Below are 15660 nucleotides of genomic sequence, written 5' to 3' on the forward strand. Positions count from 1 at the left end.
AGCAGAAATTGTAATAAGGACAAGGTCCCTGGGATAAGCTAAGTTGTGGGCATCAACTTTATTCAGTTGTTATCAGATCAGGTTCTTTCGTTAAAGTGTAACACCTGAAAAGAAATCCAATGACTGCTCCCCCAACTTGCAGGAAGGATCTTCTCAAACAAGACCACTATTGTTCAACGGTAAATACTACGACTGGTGAAAAATTAGGATGATGGATTATCTCACAGGTGAATGTGCCAACTTATGGAACGCCATTCTAGATGGTCCTACTATTCTTATGAAGACATCTGCTGATGGAAAAGATCAAGTTCCCAAGGATAGAAAAGAATGGGATGTTGCCGATAAGATAGCTATTCAAAATAATGCTAAAGCTAGAAAAGTTTTGACCTGTGGTATTGAACTTGATGAATATAATAGGATTTCTTCCTTTCAAGATGCAAAACAAATACGGGACACTCTTCAAACAACTCATGAAGGTACCACTGTTGTAAAGAAGGCCAAGATAGACAACCTAAATAGGCAGTATGAACTTTTCAAAATAAAGGAAGAAGAAATCATTCAGGATATATGCACCAGGTTTACTACTATACTCAATGAAATCCATTCCCTAGGAGAGTATATTCCCACAGGAAAGGCTATTAGAAAACCCCTAAGTGTATTGCCTGAATCATGAGAAAGTAAAGTAGAAGCAATTAATGAAGCTAGAGATTTGGACTCCTTAGCTATGGATGAAATCATTGAAAATTGACAACTTATGAACTGAAGAAAAATCAAGAAAGAAACAATGGAACTAAAAGAAAAGATGATACTCTATCCCTCAAAACCATTAAGTTCACTAACTATGAAGAAAACAATCTAGTTATGGTTACTAGAAAATTTCAAAAGATGTTCAAAAGAGGTCAAAATTTTTAGAAGAAGTCTTCTAAAGCTCAGGACAAGGAGGTTCAGATGTGTCACACGTGTGGTTGCCCTGATCACTTTGATCAAAATTTGTCCATTATGAGCTATAGAATACAAGAAGGCTACTCCAGAAAAACGTAGTCATCAAAATAAGGAGCTTACCATTTTATCATAGAAAGATGACCTCACAAGAAGCTGCCATTAATAGTTGTTCAAAAGGCCCTAGCTACTATGAGAGAACGAAGTTATGAGTCTAATGACGAGGACCCTCAAAATCAATCACTTAGTAAAGGAAGGAGACACTCCGGCTATCTTAAACATAAGTGACACTGAAATGACTCTGAAAAAGAAAGAACAACTGAAACAACTCTTACTCTCATGGAAGGTTCAAAATCTAACAAAGATATTGCTCAAGAATCAATAGAAACAACTCTTGTTCCTATGGAAGGCTCTGACTCAAAACAAGATGAGACCAAGGCATGTTTCTCTGATCTTAGATCTAACTTGCACACTTACTCATAAAGCAAACTTGAATCTCTCTCAGTAATTCTTATAGATGCCTATTATTCAGTATGCTCTGAAAAGGAAAATCTATTGAATGCTTATGCCTCCCTAAGAATGGAGTGTGAAGGTGATGTACCATGGATTTACGGTACTTTTAATGCTTTAAACTTAAGAATGTGTATGTCTTTTAAGAATTTATTAGCATATTTGATGTTGGTTGTGTTTATTTTGTAAGAAACTAAGTTGGAGATTTGGTTGAAAAATCACAGCACTGAAGAAAGATATTTTTGGTGTTTATGGGCTCATCCTGCGACTCGTCATTATTTATATAGGTCGTAGGTATTAATTGTTAAAAGACAGGAGAAAAATAAAAGTTGAAATGAAGATCACGAGTGAAGTGAATGACTCGTTCTCATAATTACGGGTCGTCAAAGCAACAGTGAATGAGTGAGGGAAAAGTGAAAAAGATGGGTAAGTTCTACGGCTCATCTAAATTTCTATGAGTCGTAGAACTCACTCGTAACTTGAAGTTACAGGTGATGATGAAAGGACAGTGTATACGACCTGATTTGATGAGTCATTCTCAGAGTTACGAGCCATAGAGATGAGCATAGACCCAAACTGACTTAAGGTTTCCTATGTTTTCCAAATTCATATTTATTTAGGATTGTTTATCTATAAATACACTCCTTAGCTTTAGATTACTTTATGCATATTTTTGGGTTTGAGAATATATCTTAAACTACTTTTGAGCTTTTATTCTTGAATTTGGGTTTTTGTTATTGATATTTTACGTTCAAATTTTATTGAAGATTTTTTTGGGTTCGCATAATTCTCATTGTAAGTTTATAATTTCTTTTAACCTGAATGTTATTGATTGTGAACACGTAGTTATGAGTAGCTAATTCCACAACTAGGGTTTTGGGATTGTGGCAACCATGAAGAATTAACGACGTAGAACTTAATAAAAAGTAATTCTTGAATAGTTTGCATGCATGTATTATTTTTCCCTTCATTTGATTGCTTTTTAACAGTGGCCAACTTTAGAACTCACCTTATCCTTACTTGCCGGATTAAGGAGGTAACAGATGGGAAAATGGATTAAACAACGAGATTTTGAGCTAATCATCCTTATCTAATTAGCTTGAACGGATCAAGGGATATCTAAATTTGGGATCATTGGTAAGGGTTAGTAAAGCATACACTCGTAGACCGATTCTAAATGTAACACACTAGGAAAGAATTACTAATAAAAAGGTATACTTAGTTAAGGATTCGTGGGGAACACATAAAACCCTAGTTTCACTTTTCATTGATTTAAACCACATTAAACCATACTTTCATTCGTTGATGTTTGTTATATGATTTATTGATTAGTTTTATAAAAAAATCCCCCTTTTTTTTCTCTCTTGGAGGGAATAACTTGATTACTAAACCAAATAAACCATATTCCTCGTGGGATCGATCCTAACCTTTGTTAGGTTCTATATTTGATTAACGATCATTTTGTACTTCTTTAAAGAGGTGTAATTTGAGCGTATCAACCTTCAGTGGTTGGTGACTCATTCGATAATTATTTGTCTCATCTCCAAGATATTCTAAAAGGTGTGAGGAATGCAACCTTGTGCTTAATAGGTAGAAGTGTCACGTTATGGTAAAAGAATGCATAGTGTTGGGTCACAAGATGTCAAACAAAGGCATTGATGTAGATCGAGTAAAGATTGAGGTAATCGCAAAGTTACCTGCTCCCATCTCCATCAAAGATATTCGAAGCTTTTTGGGACATGCCGGATGCTATCACCGCTTTGACTTCTCCAAAATAGCTCATCCTTTATGCAAACTACTAGAGAAGGAGATGACATTTGTTTTTGATGAAGCCTATCTAAAAGCGTTTGAAGAGTTAAAGAAAATATTAGTATCGACTCCTATCATCATTGCAACAGATAGGTAGCAGTCCTTTGAAGTCATATGTGATGCATGTGGAGTAGCACTTGGTGTAGTATTGGGACAAAGGCACGAGAAGATTCTTCATCCAATATACTATACTAGAAAAACCCTTAGTGTTGTTCAAAGAAACTATACTGTGACCGAACAAGAGTTACTTGTCGTTGTTTTGGCTTTTGAGAAGTTTAGATCTTATTTGTTGGGCACCAAAGTCATTGTACACACAGACCATGAAACATTGAGATATCTCATGGAAAAGAAGGATACCAAGCCAAGGTTTATTCGTTAGGTATTACTGTTACAAGAGTTTGACGTTAAAGTGAAAGACCAAAAAGAGACAGAAAGCCAAGTTGCAGCCCATCTCTCTAGACTTGAAGAATGGGCTATGTTAAAGCTGGAAGATGGAGTAGAGATAGATGACACCTTTCTGGACGAACAAGTGTTGGCAGCATCATACAACTTAATTCCATGATTTGCCGATGTTGCTAACTATTTGGTAAGTGATTTAGTGCCATTTGATTTGAATGTTCACCAATGCTGCAGGTTCATATCCGATGTGAAGAAGTTCTTTTGGGAAGAACCATACTTATTTGTGTTTGTGCCGATGGGATTATTCGTTGTTGTGTACCCAAAGTCGAGATGATGAGTATCTTAAAAGCATGCCATTCATCGCCTGTTAGAGGTCATCATAGTGGTATCTGTATAGCCTAAAGATTCTACAATGTGGGTACTACTGGCCAACAATTCATCAAGACACTCATAATTTCGCCATGTCTTGTGATCGTTGTCAAAGGGAAGGAGGAATTTCAAGAAAACATGAGCTCCCACTCACTCCTATTCTAGTCATTGAATTATTCGACGTATGAACAATTGACTTCTTGGGGCCTTTTGTGAGTTCGAGTGGAATGAAATACATCCTCATTCTGGTTGAATACGTGTCTAAATGGATAGAAGATGTTGCACTTCCCAATAATGAAGCAAGAAGTGTCACCGCCTTCCTCAAGAGAAATATATTCTCAAGATTTGGCACACCAAAAACAATAATCAGCGATAAAGGTTCCCACTTTTGTAATCGATTGTTCAAAGCATTACTTGAAAAGTATGGGGTTCACCATAATGTAGAAACTCCCTATCATCCACAAACTAGTGGACAAGTTGAAGTTTCAAATCGTGAAATCAAGCAAATACTTCTAAAGACAATGAGCGCAAATAGAAAGGATTGGTCAAGGAAGCTTGATGACTCTCTATGGTCTTACCGCACTGCATTTAAGACTCCCATAGGTATGTCACCTTATCAAATCATCTTTGGGAAATCTTACCATCTGCCCGTAGAGTTGGAACACAAAGCTATGTGGGCGTTAAAGAAATTGAACATGGATTGGACACCGCATCAAAGAAATGGATAAATCAAATAAATGAGCTTGATATGTTTTGCCTAAATGCATATGAACGCAGCCTTGTAAAAAGAGCGAATGAAGAAATACCACGACCAAAAGATTAAAAAGCGAACATTTATGCCCGGAGACTTAGTCTTTCTTTTCAACTCAAGGATGCGTTTATTTCCTGACAAACTCAAGTCTAAATGGTTAGGACCACTTAGAATGAGTCAAGTCTTTCCACATGGTGTGGTCGAGCTAGAAAAGAAGGATGGTATAAAGTTCAAAGTTAATGGTCAACAAATCAAGCATACATGGGCACAGAGGATGAAATCAAAACCGTGGAAGCATGGAAGCTTAGTGAAGTCTGAGTAACTAAGCATATCTACATTGTTCTGCGACGTTAAATCAAGTTTTATTTGGGAGGCAACCCGATTTACCTTGTTATTCATTTATTCTATTTTATTTTTATCTTTTTCTATTTTTACTTAGTTTTTAGGATAATCTAGACTTTGTTTGGGTCTGTGTCAAATTAGAGTCACAAAAAGCATAAAAAATAAGCCAAAGGTTGAGTACGTGCCCATGCCAAAAGGATAATACTGTAAACTAAAAAGATCTCAAGAGAGACATACGAGTTATTTTTAAGGGTCGTAGAAAATTCTACGGCTCGTAAACCTGACCCGTCAAACTCCATATTTAAAACATGACACATTTTTAGGTCTACGAATGCAATCTACGACCCGTAGAAACTTCTACGACTCATAGTCTGCATTCGTAAGACTCCAGGTATGTTTTCTTGCATTCCTCTAACTAACAATGCTAATTAAGAAGCATGTTACGTCTTGTAATAATTATTACAAGTCATAACTAGCCATGTATAGGTCCGAAAATAATAAAACACTCAATCCGACCCTTGTTAAATTAAATAAAAACAACGAAGTTCAAACATCACCTCCACCTTCACTCACACTAAACGACCCTGTTCTTCCACCTCCCACACCAAACTCTCAAATTTCCACCTTCATCAAACACCAATTCATAGTAATATCATTCCCTATTTGGAGCCTAACGAAGTCTCACTTCCAAACGTCCAAACTCAAAGTCCCAGTCCAACTAGGTTTCATTCCTCATTTGTGGTGAGTTCATATCCCCATACTATAATATTCTTGCTTAAAGTTGTACTTCATTCCATAGGTATTGAGGGATTCAAAGAATAATTTAGTACGAACCTATGGTTTACCAGATTGTTGAACTTTACTTGTGAACTGATTTGAGAATTTGGGACCCGGGTCTTTGATGAAATTGTTGTTTAAATCTAATATTTTACATAAAAAAAAGAAAGTGAACTTGTTCTTGAACTCCAGTTATAAGGGGATCATTGAATTTACAGTTTTGTTTTGTTAAACGAGGGTTTCCTATGAGTCATAGAGCATTCCACGAGCCATAGTTACCCTCGTAACATGATATCTTCGGATCAGTGGTTAATACCTGCATAATAAAATTACCCTTGCACTTAACTTGTTGATCTAATTTGTGAAGTGGGGTACTGGGTCTTTGATGAAGTTATGATTTATTAACAATGGGTTAAATAGATGGGGATCATTAAGCCTATTTTGTTGTGTTTTACTTGTGATGAACACTAATGTTGAAGTTTTTCAATTATGGGTTTTCTATAGGTCGTAGAACAATCTACGAGTCATAGTTACTCCTGGTAAATGAGGACTTCAAGAATCAGTGCTTCAATATTCTTACCATCAAGTGTTATGAGTCTAATTATGGGTCGTAGAATCTTCTATGGCTCGTGCAGTGGACTCATCAAAATAAAATAGTAGAATTTTAGTAGCATAGCACTGAGTCTACGACTGAAACTTACGATTCGTAGAAACTTCTACGGGTCATAAGGTCCCCTTGTAGACAAACTTCAGAGACTTAAAACCTGCAGGTCTGATGCTACGAGTGAAGTCCCCTCATAGACAAGCTGCTGAGGCTAAAAACCTGCAGGTCTGATTCTATGAGTTTTGTCTATGGGAAGTCGACTCTTCTATGACCCATAGATTCTTCCTCATAGAACCAAACACTGTTACTTCCTAGTTATATTTTTTCTTTTTTATTTATTACTTTACTTGTTGTTCTTACTATGTTTGTGTCCTAACTCTTCCTCCACAGGTACGATGCCTCCCAAACAAACATCGAAGAAAGGTAGTGGAAATAAATAGACTTCACGAAAAGAAGTTGTAGAGATTCTAAAGAAATGAATACGGGACGAACTAGCGGACGTCTACAATACGAGGTCTAAGGAGGAACACTCAAATGAATCCGAGACGCGGCTTATTTGACATCCCAAATCCAAGCATTCTAAATAATTCATCTCATCACTGGAACCAAGTAGATACTCCTACCCTCCCGAGACATATGCAACACCCACACCCTCCAACTCTCAAGAGGGAGATTTAGAAGAGGCAGATGAGAGTGATGATGACTCTATACCACTATCCGCTTCAGGATTTGAATCCTCCATGGGGAAGTCAATGCCCGAACGGCCCTCCATACTAATCCACATAGGAGGTCAACCGAAGTGGTGATGTGATCTTGTGCTTCTATATTTCTACAAAATAGGGCAAGAGTGGAACGATCGAAATAATTTTTGGAGGCACATTACTGAGGTGTCACGTGTGATCATAACCAGGTTGGAGGTAGTATTAGATATTCAGGTTATGTTTCATCATCACAGACTTGAGTGGATGGCTGAGCACCCCGGGAGATATAGCAATAAAATGGTCTGCGAGTTCTATGCTTCATACGTGGCTACGATCAAACAGTTGGCTCATTCCAAAGCAAAGGAGCTAGAGCAGATCAAACTTTTGACTACGCTGGTCTAGGAGATCCCGGTTAGTTTATCCAAGGAGACTTTCCGATGTATCATCTACGGCCCCAACTTTCCATCTGCAGCCCCGATAATGGAGTTTGATTAGAAAATGAAGGTGCTTCATGATAAAACTGCTATAAGCGAAATGGTGCAACGTGGTGAGCTACTTAGATGGGTAGCAGGTTATATAGCGGAGCATGGCATAGCAGTAGATTGGGTATCACATCCAACCTCGATTAAGAAGGCTTCGCTGAACTTTGTGACCAAGTTTTGGTGGACCATTGTCCGACAAATGCGGGCAACCATTTGAATTCGGATTGAGTTGTGATTGTAGAGAGCTTGATGGCTGGATATGAAGTAGACGTGGTGAAAATCATTATTTCAGAGATTCATTAGAGAGCGATTCAGCGGAACACCATGATCCCCTTTCCTTGTCTTATGTTTGCAGTGTGCAGGGATACTATAGTTCCATTGATTAGAAGAGTAGATCCGCTGACTAGGGTAAGCAGGACCACAGACCCGGGGCTCATTAAAGATGATACAAATCTGGTCAGACAACAGCGTACTCCTCTTCTAGAGGTCCAGCTACTGGAGTTTGAGCATGTTCAGCCGCCTATACAAGTTGATTCAGCAGCTTCTCCGAACCTCAAGATGCCTTCCATAGAGCCATCTGAGGCTTCCTCGGCTATTTTGGCATTCCCTTCTACTAGCATGCCTCGACCACAACACACATGCTTGGTCACCATCTCAGACAAGGCTCTACATACTATGATGCAGCAGCAAGCACAGACTGAGGCCCAATTGGGTCAATTAATTTAGCAGCTCAAGCCATGGGTCGGTAAAGACATTACCGAATCAGAGGAGCACATGGAAGAAAAGTTTGAAGCTTTCTTGGCGGATCGAGAGTGAAAACTTTAGGCGTGTATTGATGCCTTTGAGCTGAGGGTGAATGTGAGGTTGCATGCCTCGTCCAATATTAATACTGTTGCCATTCGGACTGAGATTGGAGCCCTACATTTGGAGGTCACTTCCTTGGCTACACCAGCCCCTATACTATTTGCTTTGCCTGTTGTTCAGCCACTGTAATTGTTTGATTTGTTTGTGGATGATGAGTCTGAAGTGGTCCAAGAAAAAAGGATCCGTACTGAGGATACCACTTCAGACAGAGATGAAGCAAGGAAGAGAAGACGGAAGGAGCGCTAGGATATTGAGGAGGCCACTTGAGAATTTATAGTGACAGAGGAGATACGGCAAGAGGAGAAAAGGAAGCGTGATATTGTAGCTTTGAGCTCCATTGTTGACATTCATGATGACGTACAGACTGCCTTGGTACCACATGCTGCTACACCAGGATCCATACCTATAGACCTGGATACCACCATATAGACTTCGGCACTTTTGCGCCACTTATTCTTTTTTTTATCACCCGTACTTTCTACTTTTTGTTGTATTGCATTGAGGAAAATGCAAGGCTTTTTTCAAGTAGGAGTGGGGTGGTTATTAATGAATTCACGAGAATCTAGGCGAAGCCTGCATACCCTAGACACTCAACTAAATCCTTAGGGTTTTTTTGCCTGTGTTCTTTTTCCCTATAGGATCTTCTTAATTTATGTTGAACCATTATGTTTACGATGTAAATGTAAGATAAGATTAGGGATCTATGTCATGATGGCTAGAAGGTTTTAAGCGAAAACAAATAGACCCTTCTGAAATTTACTTGACTTGTTGTGACTGTTCCTTTGATATATTGACTATGTAGGATCTTTGTATGATATGATGTAAATCGGTATGATAACACATGAATTAGACTGAAACATGAACCAAAGATTGATAATTGAAAATGAAACTGGATGCCAAGTGTGTGTGAGGTATTTATGTGTTAGGACTGTTTGTGTCAAACTAGAACTTGCCCCATTGGTCGTACCGTGATAATTGAACTGTTGATTAGGAAAGGATCATAGGCCATTTTTGAATCAATCCACTTTGCCTTGAAAGAACCAACCAAAGATTATTTAACCCTTTGAACCAAATATATGAGCTTTTAAAAGACCTTTTTGATCAAATAAATGTGTGTTTCAAAATGTCCCTACTCCTAATTGTAATCTCTCATTTTGGACTTGGTACCTCCTAGGATAATGTGCACCTCAACTCAGGCTAAAATCCTAAGTTGAGGATGGTTACTAGAGAGGGAAGCAAGAAGAGAAAGGGTATGAGAAAAGAAAACCAAAGAAAGAAAAGGTTTGAAAAGAGATGTGTGAAAAGAAAGAAAAAGGTATTTTGGCTAAGACGAATAAATGGTTTAGCAAGAGTTAGCATTGAAAAGTACAAAGCATAAGAAAAATATTGTGAAATGAACAAACAAAAGCCAGACCTAAGGTAAAAGCAAAAAGCAAAGAATAAGAGTGAAATGAATTATGGGTTGTAAAATGTAGACTCAAGGTTAATGTAGTGTTTGAGGAGGGATGAAAGTCACTAAAATATAAATAAACCACACCTATCCCCGAGCCTACGTTACAAGCTGAAAAACTCCTATAGTGATCCTAATTCAATATTTTAAGAGTCTAAGTATTGAAAATAAGGGCAAGCCTATGGTATTGTGCATGAAAGTCTGAATTTCTTTTGTGAGCGTGAGTGTTACCCACGTCCCTGAGTTTAAAGAATAAATGCAACTTATGAGTGAAAAAATGACTTCTTTTCAGTGAGAGCACAAATGACATTGTCTAAATAGTCATAAAAATGGTGAATATTGTTTTTGGCATGTTAATTTGTCTATTGGTGTTGAAGTGTCTAGCATTGATCCACATAAGTTTGTTTGATTTGAAATAATAGCTGCAATAGTGTCATGAATAAAAATTGGAAAGGGTTCGGAGTTAATAGCCTATGATTGCTGTACATTCTTAATCTTGTTTTGCATTGTGTCGTTGTAGTATAGTAGTGTAGCTTGAGGAAAAATAGCCATTTTAAATTGAGGGTGTTGATGTACCATGGATTTACGGTACTTTTAATGCTTTAAACTTAAGAATATGCATGTCTTTTAAGCATTTGTTAGCAAATTTGATGTTGGTTGTGTTTATTTTGCAGGAAACTAATTTGGAAATTTGGTTGAGGAATCACAACACTGAAGGAAGATATTTTTGGTGTTTATGGGCTCATCTTATGACTCATCGTTATTTATACGAGTCGTAGGTATCAATCGTCAAAAGACAGAAGAAAAATAAAAGTTGAAATAAAGACCACGAGTGAAGTGAACGACTCGTTCTCATAATTATGGGTTGTCAAAAGAAGTCGTCAAAGCAGCAGTGAATGAATAAGGGCAAAGTGAAGCAGACGGGTCTACGGCTCATCCAAATTCCTACGAGTCATAGAACTCTCTCGTAACTTGAAGTTATATGTGATGAAGAAAGAACAGTGTCTACGATCTGATTTGATGAGTCATTCTCAGGGTTACGAGCCATAGAGAGTAGTTGTGAAGAAGAAGAATTTCTCAGTGCAATGTAAAGGATTACTATCTAGGTCTATGACTCGTCTAACGTGTTACGACCCGTAGAAATGAGTCGTAAACCCAAATCGACTAAAGGTTTCCGATTGTTTGTCTATAAATACACTCTTTAGCTTTAGATTACTTTATGCACGTTTTTGGATTTGAGAATATAGATTAAACTACTTTTGAGCTTTTATTCTTGAATTTGGGTTTTTGTTATTGATATTTTACATTCAGATTTTATTGAAGATTTTTTTGGGTTTGCATAATTCTCATTGTAAGTTTACGATTTCTCTTAATTTGAATATTATTATTTGTGAACACGTAGTTATGAGTAGCTAATTCCAAAACTAGGGTTGTAGGAACCATGCAGAATTAACGACGTAGAACTTAATAAAAAGTAATTCTTGAATAGTGTGCATGCATGTATTGTTTTATTCTTTATTTTGATTGTTTTTTATGGTGGACAATGTCTCACCTTATCCTTACTTGCCGGATCAAGGAGGTAACAGATGGAAAAGGGATTAAACAACGAGATTTGGGGCTAATCATCCTCATTTAATTAGCTTGAACAAATCAAGGGATAGCTAAATCTGTGATCATTCGTAAGGGTTAGTAAAACATACACTCGTAGACGAATCAAGTTGCATAGTGAAATTCACTTATTTGTCGGATCAAGTACTTAGGTGAAATTAACTTACCGATTCTACACGTAACATAAGGGTTCGTGGGGAATACATAAAACCCAGTTTCACTTCTCATTGATTTAAACCACATTAAATCGTACCTTCGTTCGTTGATGTTTGTTATTTGATTTGTTGAATAGTTTTATAAAAAATCCCCCCCTTTGGTTTCTCTCTTGATGGGAATGACTTGATTACTAAAACAATAATAAACGATTGATCTAAAGTATAAACCATATTCCTCATGGGATTGTACCTAACCTTCGTTAGGTTCTATCTATGATTAACAGTCTCTTTATACTTTTTTAAAGAGGTGTAATTTGAGTGCATCAGAAGGCCTTGACGAAAGCAACGTCTTTTTAAAAAAAACTCTCTTAAAGAATTTTCAGATAAAGAAAAAAATTAGATTACTTCTTTTCAACAATCATTAAAAGATGACATCAAAAAGCTCAATATAAGGCTCTCTAAGTTGGATAAAGGAACAATTCTCTAACAAAAGATCTGAACAAGCCAACTTTGAGTTAGAACACAATAAAAAATGGACAAATTCCTCAAACCTTCTCACCCACATTTGAAATAGTTAATCCTCCTCTAAACATGGGCTAGGATTTAGACCTGAGTCTTACATGGAAAATTACTCCATGAATATGGTGTGTACTACCTGTGCCAAGGAAGGACATCTTAAGATTCAATGCCCCAATCATTTGACAGTTGTTCAAAGAAACATGAACTTTGTTAACAAACTAAAGACTAGAGAATTAAAAAGAATTCTATCTATTAAAAGAGAGCTTTCTCACTAGGACTTGATTCATCCTTTCATTCATAAAAAGGGACACAAGTTGATTTAGGTACCCAAGTCTAAACTTTGATTTCATTTTGGCAGGAAAAGAAGAGAGGAAAGAGCAAGTCTTGATACCTCGACAGGTCTTGCTTCAGACACATGACTAGAAACAAAGACAATTTCCTCTTTCTGGTAGATTTTCAAGGTTGATTGTGGCTTTAGGAAATGGAAAAACTAGCAAGATTGTTGGTATAAAAAAGGTAGGAAGATCTGGCTCCCATATAATAAAATGTATACTATTTGTATGGACTGAAATACAATCTACTAAGCATTTCTCATATGCATGAAAAAGGAAACAAGGTGTTGTTTACTGTTGTTGACTATACTGTGACTAATGTGACAAGTGGTAACTTGGTACTAATGGGAAGAAAACACAAGAATATATACAAACCTGATATCATGAATCCTTTAGAACCTGAACTAACTTGCCTCAGTGCCTTATCTAGTAGCTCACTATTGTGGCACAAAAGGATGGGACATATAAGCTACTCAACCATCAACAAACTTCTATAAAAAAGATTGGTACCAGGACTTTCAAAGAAAAAACTGGATGAAACCATTGTATGTGGTGCCTGTGCAAAAGGGAAACATGTAAGATCCTCTTTCAAACCTAAAAAGATGGTAAGCACCACAAAAATACTTCAACTGCTGCACATGAATTTATGTGGATCTATGAGAGTTTTTAGTAGACGTGGGAAGAGGTATATGTTTGTAATCATATATGACTACTCAAGATTCATAAATACACTCTTTTTAAGCTCCAAGGATGAAACCTTTGAAGTATTCCAAAGTTTGGAAAGAATGGAAGCAATAAGAATGTTGACTGCCTTTGCTACTCATATGGAATTTAAACTATTTCAGATGAATGTGAAAAATACATTCTTGAATATGTACCTGATGGAGGAAGTCTATGTAAAACATCCCCAAGGTTTTGAAAGATTTGAACTACCTGATCATGTCTACAAGACAAAGCCCTGTATGGACTAAAGCAAGCCCCACGAGCATGGTATGACAGGTTTCCTCTTTTCTCTTGGATCATGGGTATATAAGAGGAAAGATAGATAACACTCTATTTATTAGGAAAGAGGGAAATAGGCTTGTCATTGTACAAATATATGTAGACGACATAATCTTTGGAGCCACTGATGATGTGATGAGTCATGAGTTTGCATTTTTTATGAGTAGTGAGTTTGAAATGAGTATGATGTGAGGGCGGAACTTTTTCTTGGGTTTACAAATACATCAAAGCAAGGTGGAGCCTCAATACATCAGCAGAAATATGTCAGAGCTTATGAAGAAATTTTAGATGGATGGAGCTAAGACAATGATACTCCAATAGCTACCACCACTTAACTAGTGAAAAATGAGGCCGAAGTAGAAGTTGCTGAGACAAAGTTCAGGAATGATAGGCTCTTTGTTGTATTTCACTGCAAGTAGACCTGATTTGTGTACAGTGTGGGCTTATGTTCTAGGTTTCAATTATCTCCCGAAGAGTCCCATCTGAAGGTTGTGAAAAGCATTTTGAGGTATCTCAAAGGAACTCAAGGGTTGGTTCTCTGATGTCACACTGGTGCCTCCTTTGATTGTATAGGTTATGTTGATGCTGACTATGCTAGGTACTTAGTTGATAGAAAGAGTATCTCTGAAATGATACTTTTTGGGACCATCTCTTGTGTCTTGGGTGTCAAAGAAACAACACTCTATTGCACTATCAACAACTGAGGCTGATTATGTAGCTGCTTCTTACTTTTGTTCTCAATTATTTTGGATTAAGCAACAATTTTAGTGATTTTGGTATTAATCTTGGTAGCAGTCAACATGGCCGAAAATCCTGTTCAGCACAAGAGGATCAAGCACATTGATGTGAGATATCACTTTTTCAGAGACTATGTTGAAAATGTGTTTATTAAAATTATACATTGTGGAACTGATGAACAAATTGCAGACATCTTCAATAAAACAATTGGAAGAGAACCATTTGAAAAGAATAGGTTGGCCCTTGGGTTTATCAACCAGCTGTAATAGAAGAATGAAAGAGAGCCTACCTTAATGACTGACTAAGAAATTAGAAGAGTAAGTTGTTGGGTACTGAACCATGAATAATGTAATTTACTCAGTTTTTGTTCTTTTCAGGAGTATTATCACTAAAGGAGAATGCATTCCCAGGATTTGAGGAACTCATTTTATTCTTGCAAAAGAAGAGGCAGAAAACACACAAGGATCTGATCTCCAAGGTTCTCATATCCTTTGAAAAACAATTAAAAAGTAAAGTACATAAATTAATGAAGTCTATGTCATGAGAACTTGATCCTTAAAATACCTCCACTTGCCCAAAAAAACCAAAGCAAAAAAATCAAATATTGCATCTTAATTATTACCCCTTCCCTCGAAACTAACAACCATCTTTTCAAACCAACTTAACATTCTCTTACTCAAAAACCATCCATCTTCTCTTCTCTACAAGAAACCCTCTCACAGAAACCTCTCTCAGCGAACATATGTTATTATCCTCTTCGTCTCTTCCAAAATTCTGCAAACTTTTGACAATGGCCTCCCCGTCTACAAAACCCTTTGCGCCACTCCAATCTCTAGTGGATTACTTAAACGATGATGACATCATCACAATATCATCGCAAGGGAAACATCCCTCAATATCTCCATCACATAGCCTTCCCTATTCCCCTCCCAAATCACCCACTCCTACACCATCTTTAAAACCTCTATCTCCATAGACTCAAAAATCTGATTCCTTAAACTTTTATTGGACCTCTAACGAGGTAGAATTCATTATTCCTCCATCCACAGTGTACAAACCCTCCTCCTCTGACAATGATGAGGTTGACAGTGACAGAGACAGAGACATTCGTCTTGCCCCAAGGTACACTAGGATTGAATCTACCGTCATTTGAGGGACAAAAAAGATGGTTGTTGTAAAACCTCCTCAAAAATCATGGTCTAAACCTATCGTTGATTCTATACCCTTATCCTCTCTTCCACTAAGAACACCCTTCACTAGAAAAAGGGTTGTTGATGCACTAAAGGAGGTGGAAACGAAGATAGTTAGG

General features: G+C 37.1%; 1 protein-coding gene across 1 annotated transcript; it reads left to right on the top strand.

The window, feature by feature from the left end:
- Positions 1-211: 211 nt before the first annotated feature.
- Positions 212-673, top strand: LOC129869858 (uncharacterized). The gene has a single exon (XM_055944446.1). It carries the CDS (start codon positions 212-214, stop codon positions 671-673), a length of 462 nt encoding a protein of 153 aa, XP_055800421.1.
- The last annotated feature ends 14987 nt before the right edge of the window (positions 674-15660 follow it).

Source organism: Solanum dulcamara, chromosome 10, assembly GCF_947179165.1.
Source record: "Solanum dulcamara chromosome 10, daSolDulc1.2, whole genome shotgun sequence".
NCBI lineage: Eukaryota > Viridiplantae > Streptophyta > Magnoliopsida > Solanales > Solanaceae > Solanum > Solanum dulcamara.

Bases quoted from the DNA above. Each gene is read 5' to 3' on its own strand.
- LOC129869858 (XM_055944446.1), top strand. From the start codon at position 212: ATGGATTATCTCACAGGTGAATGTGCCAACTTATGGAACGCCATTCTA.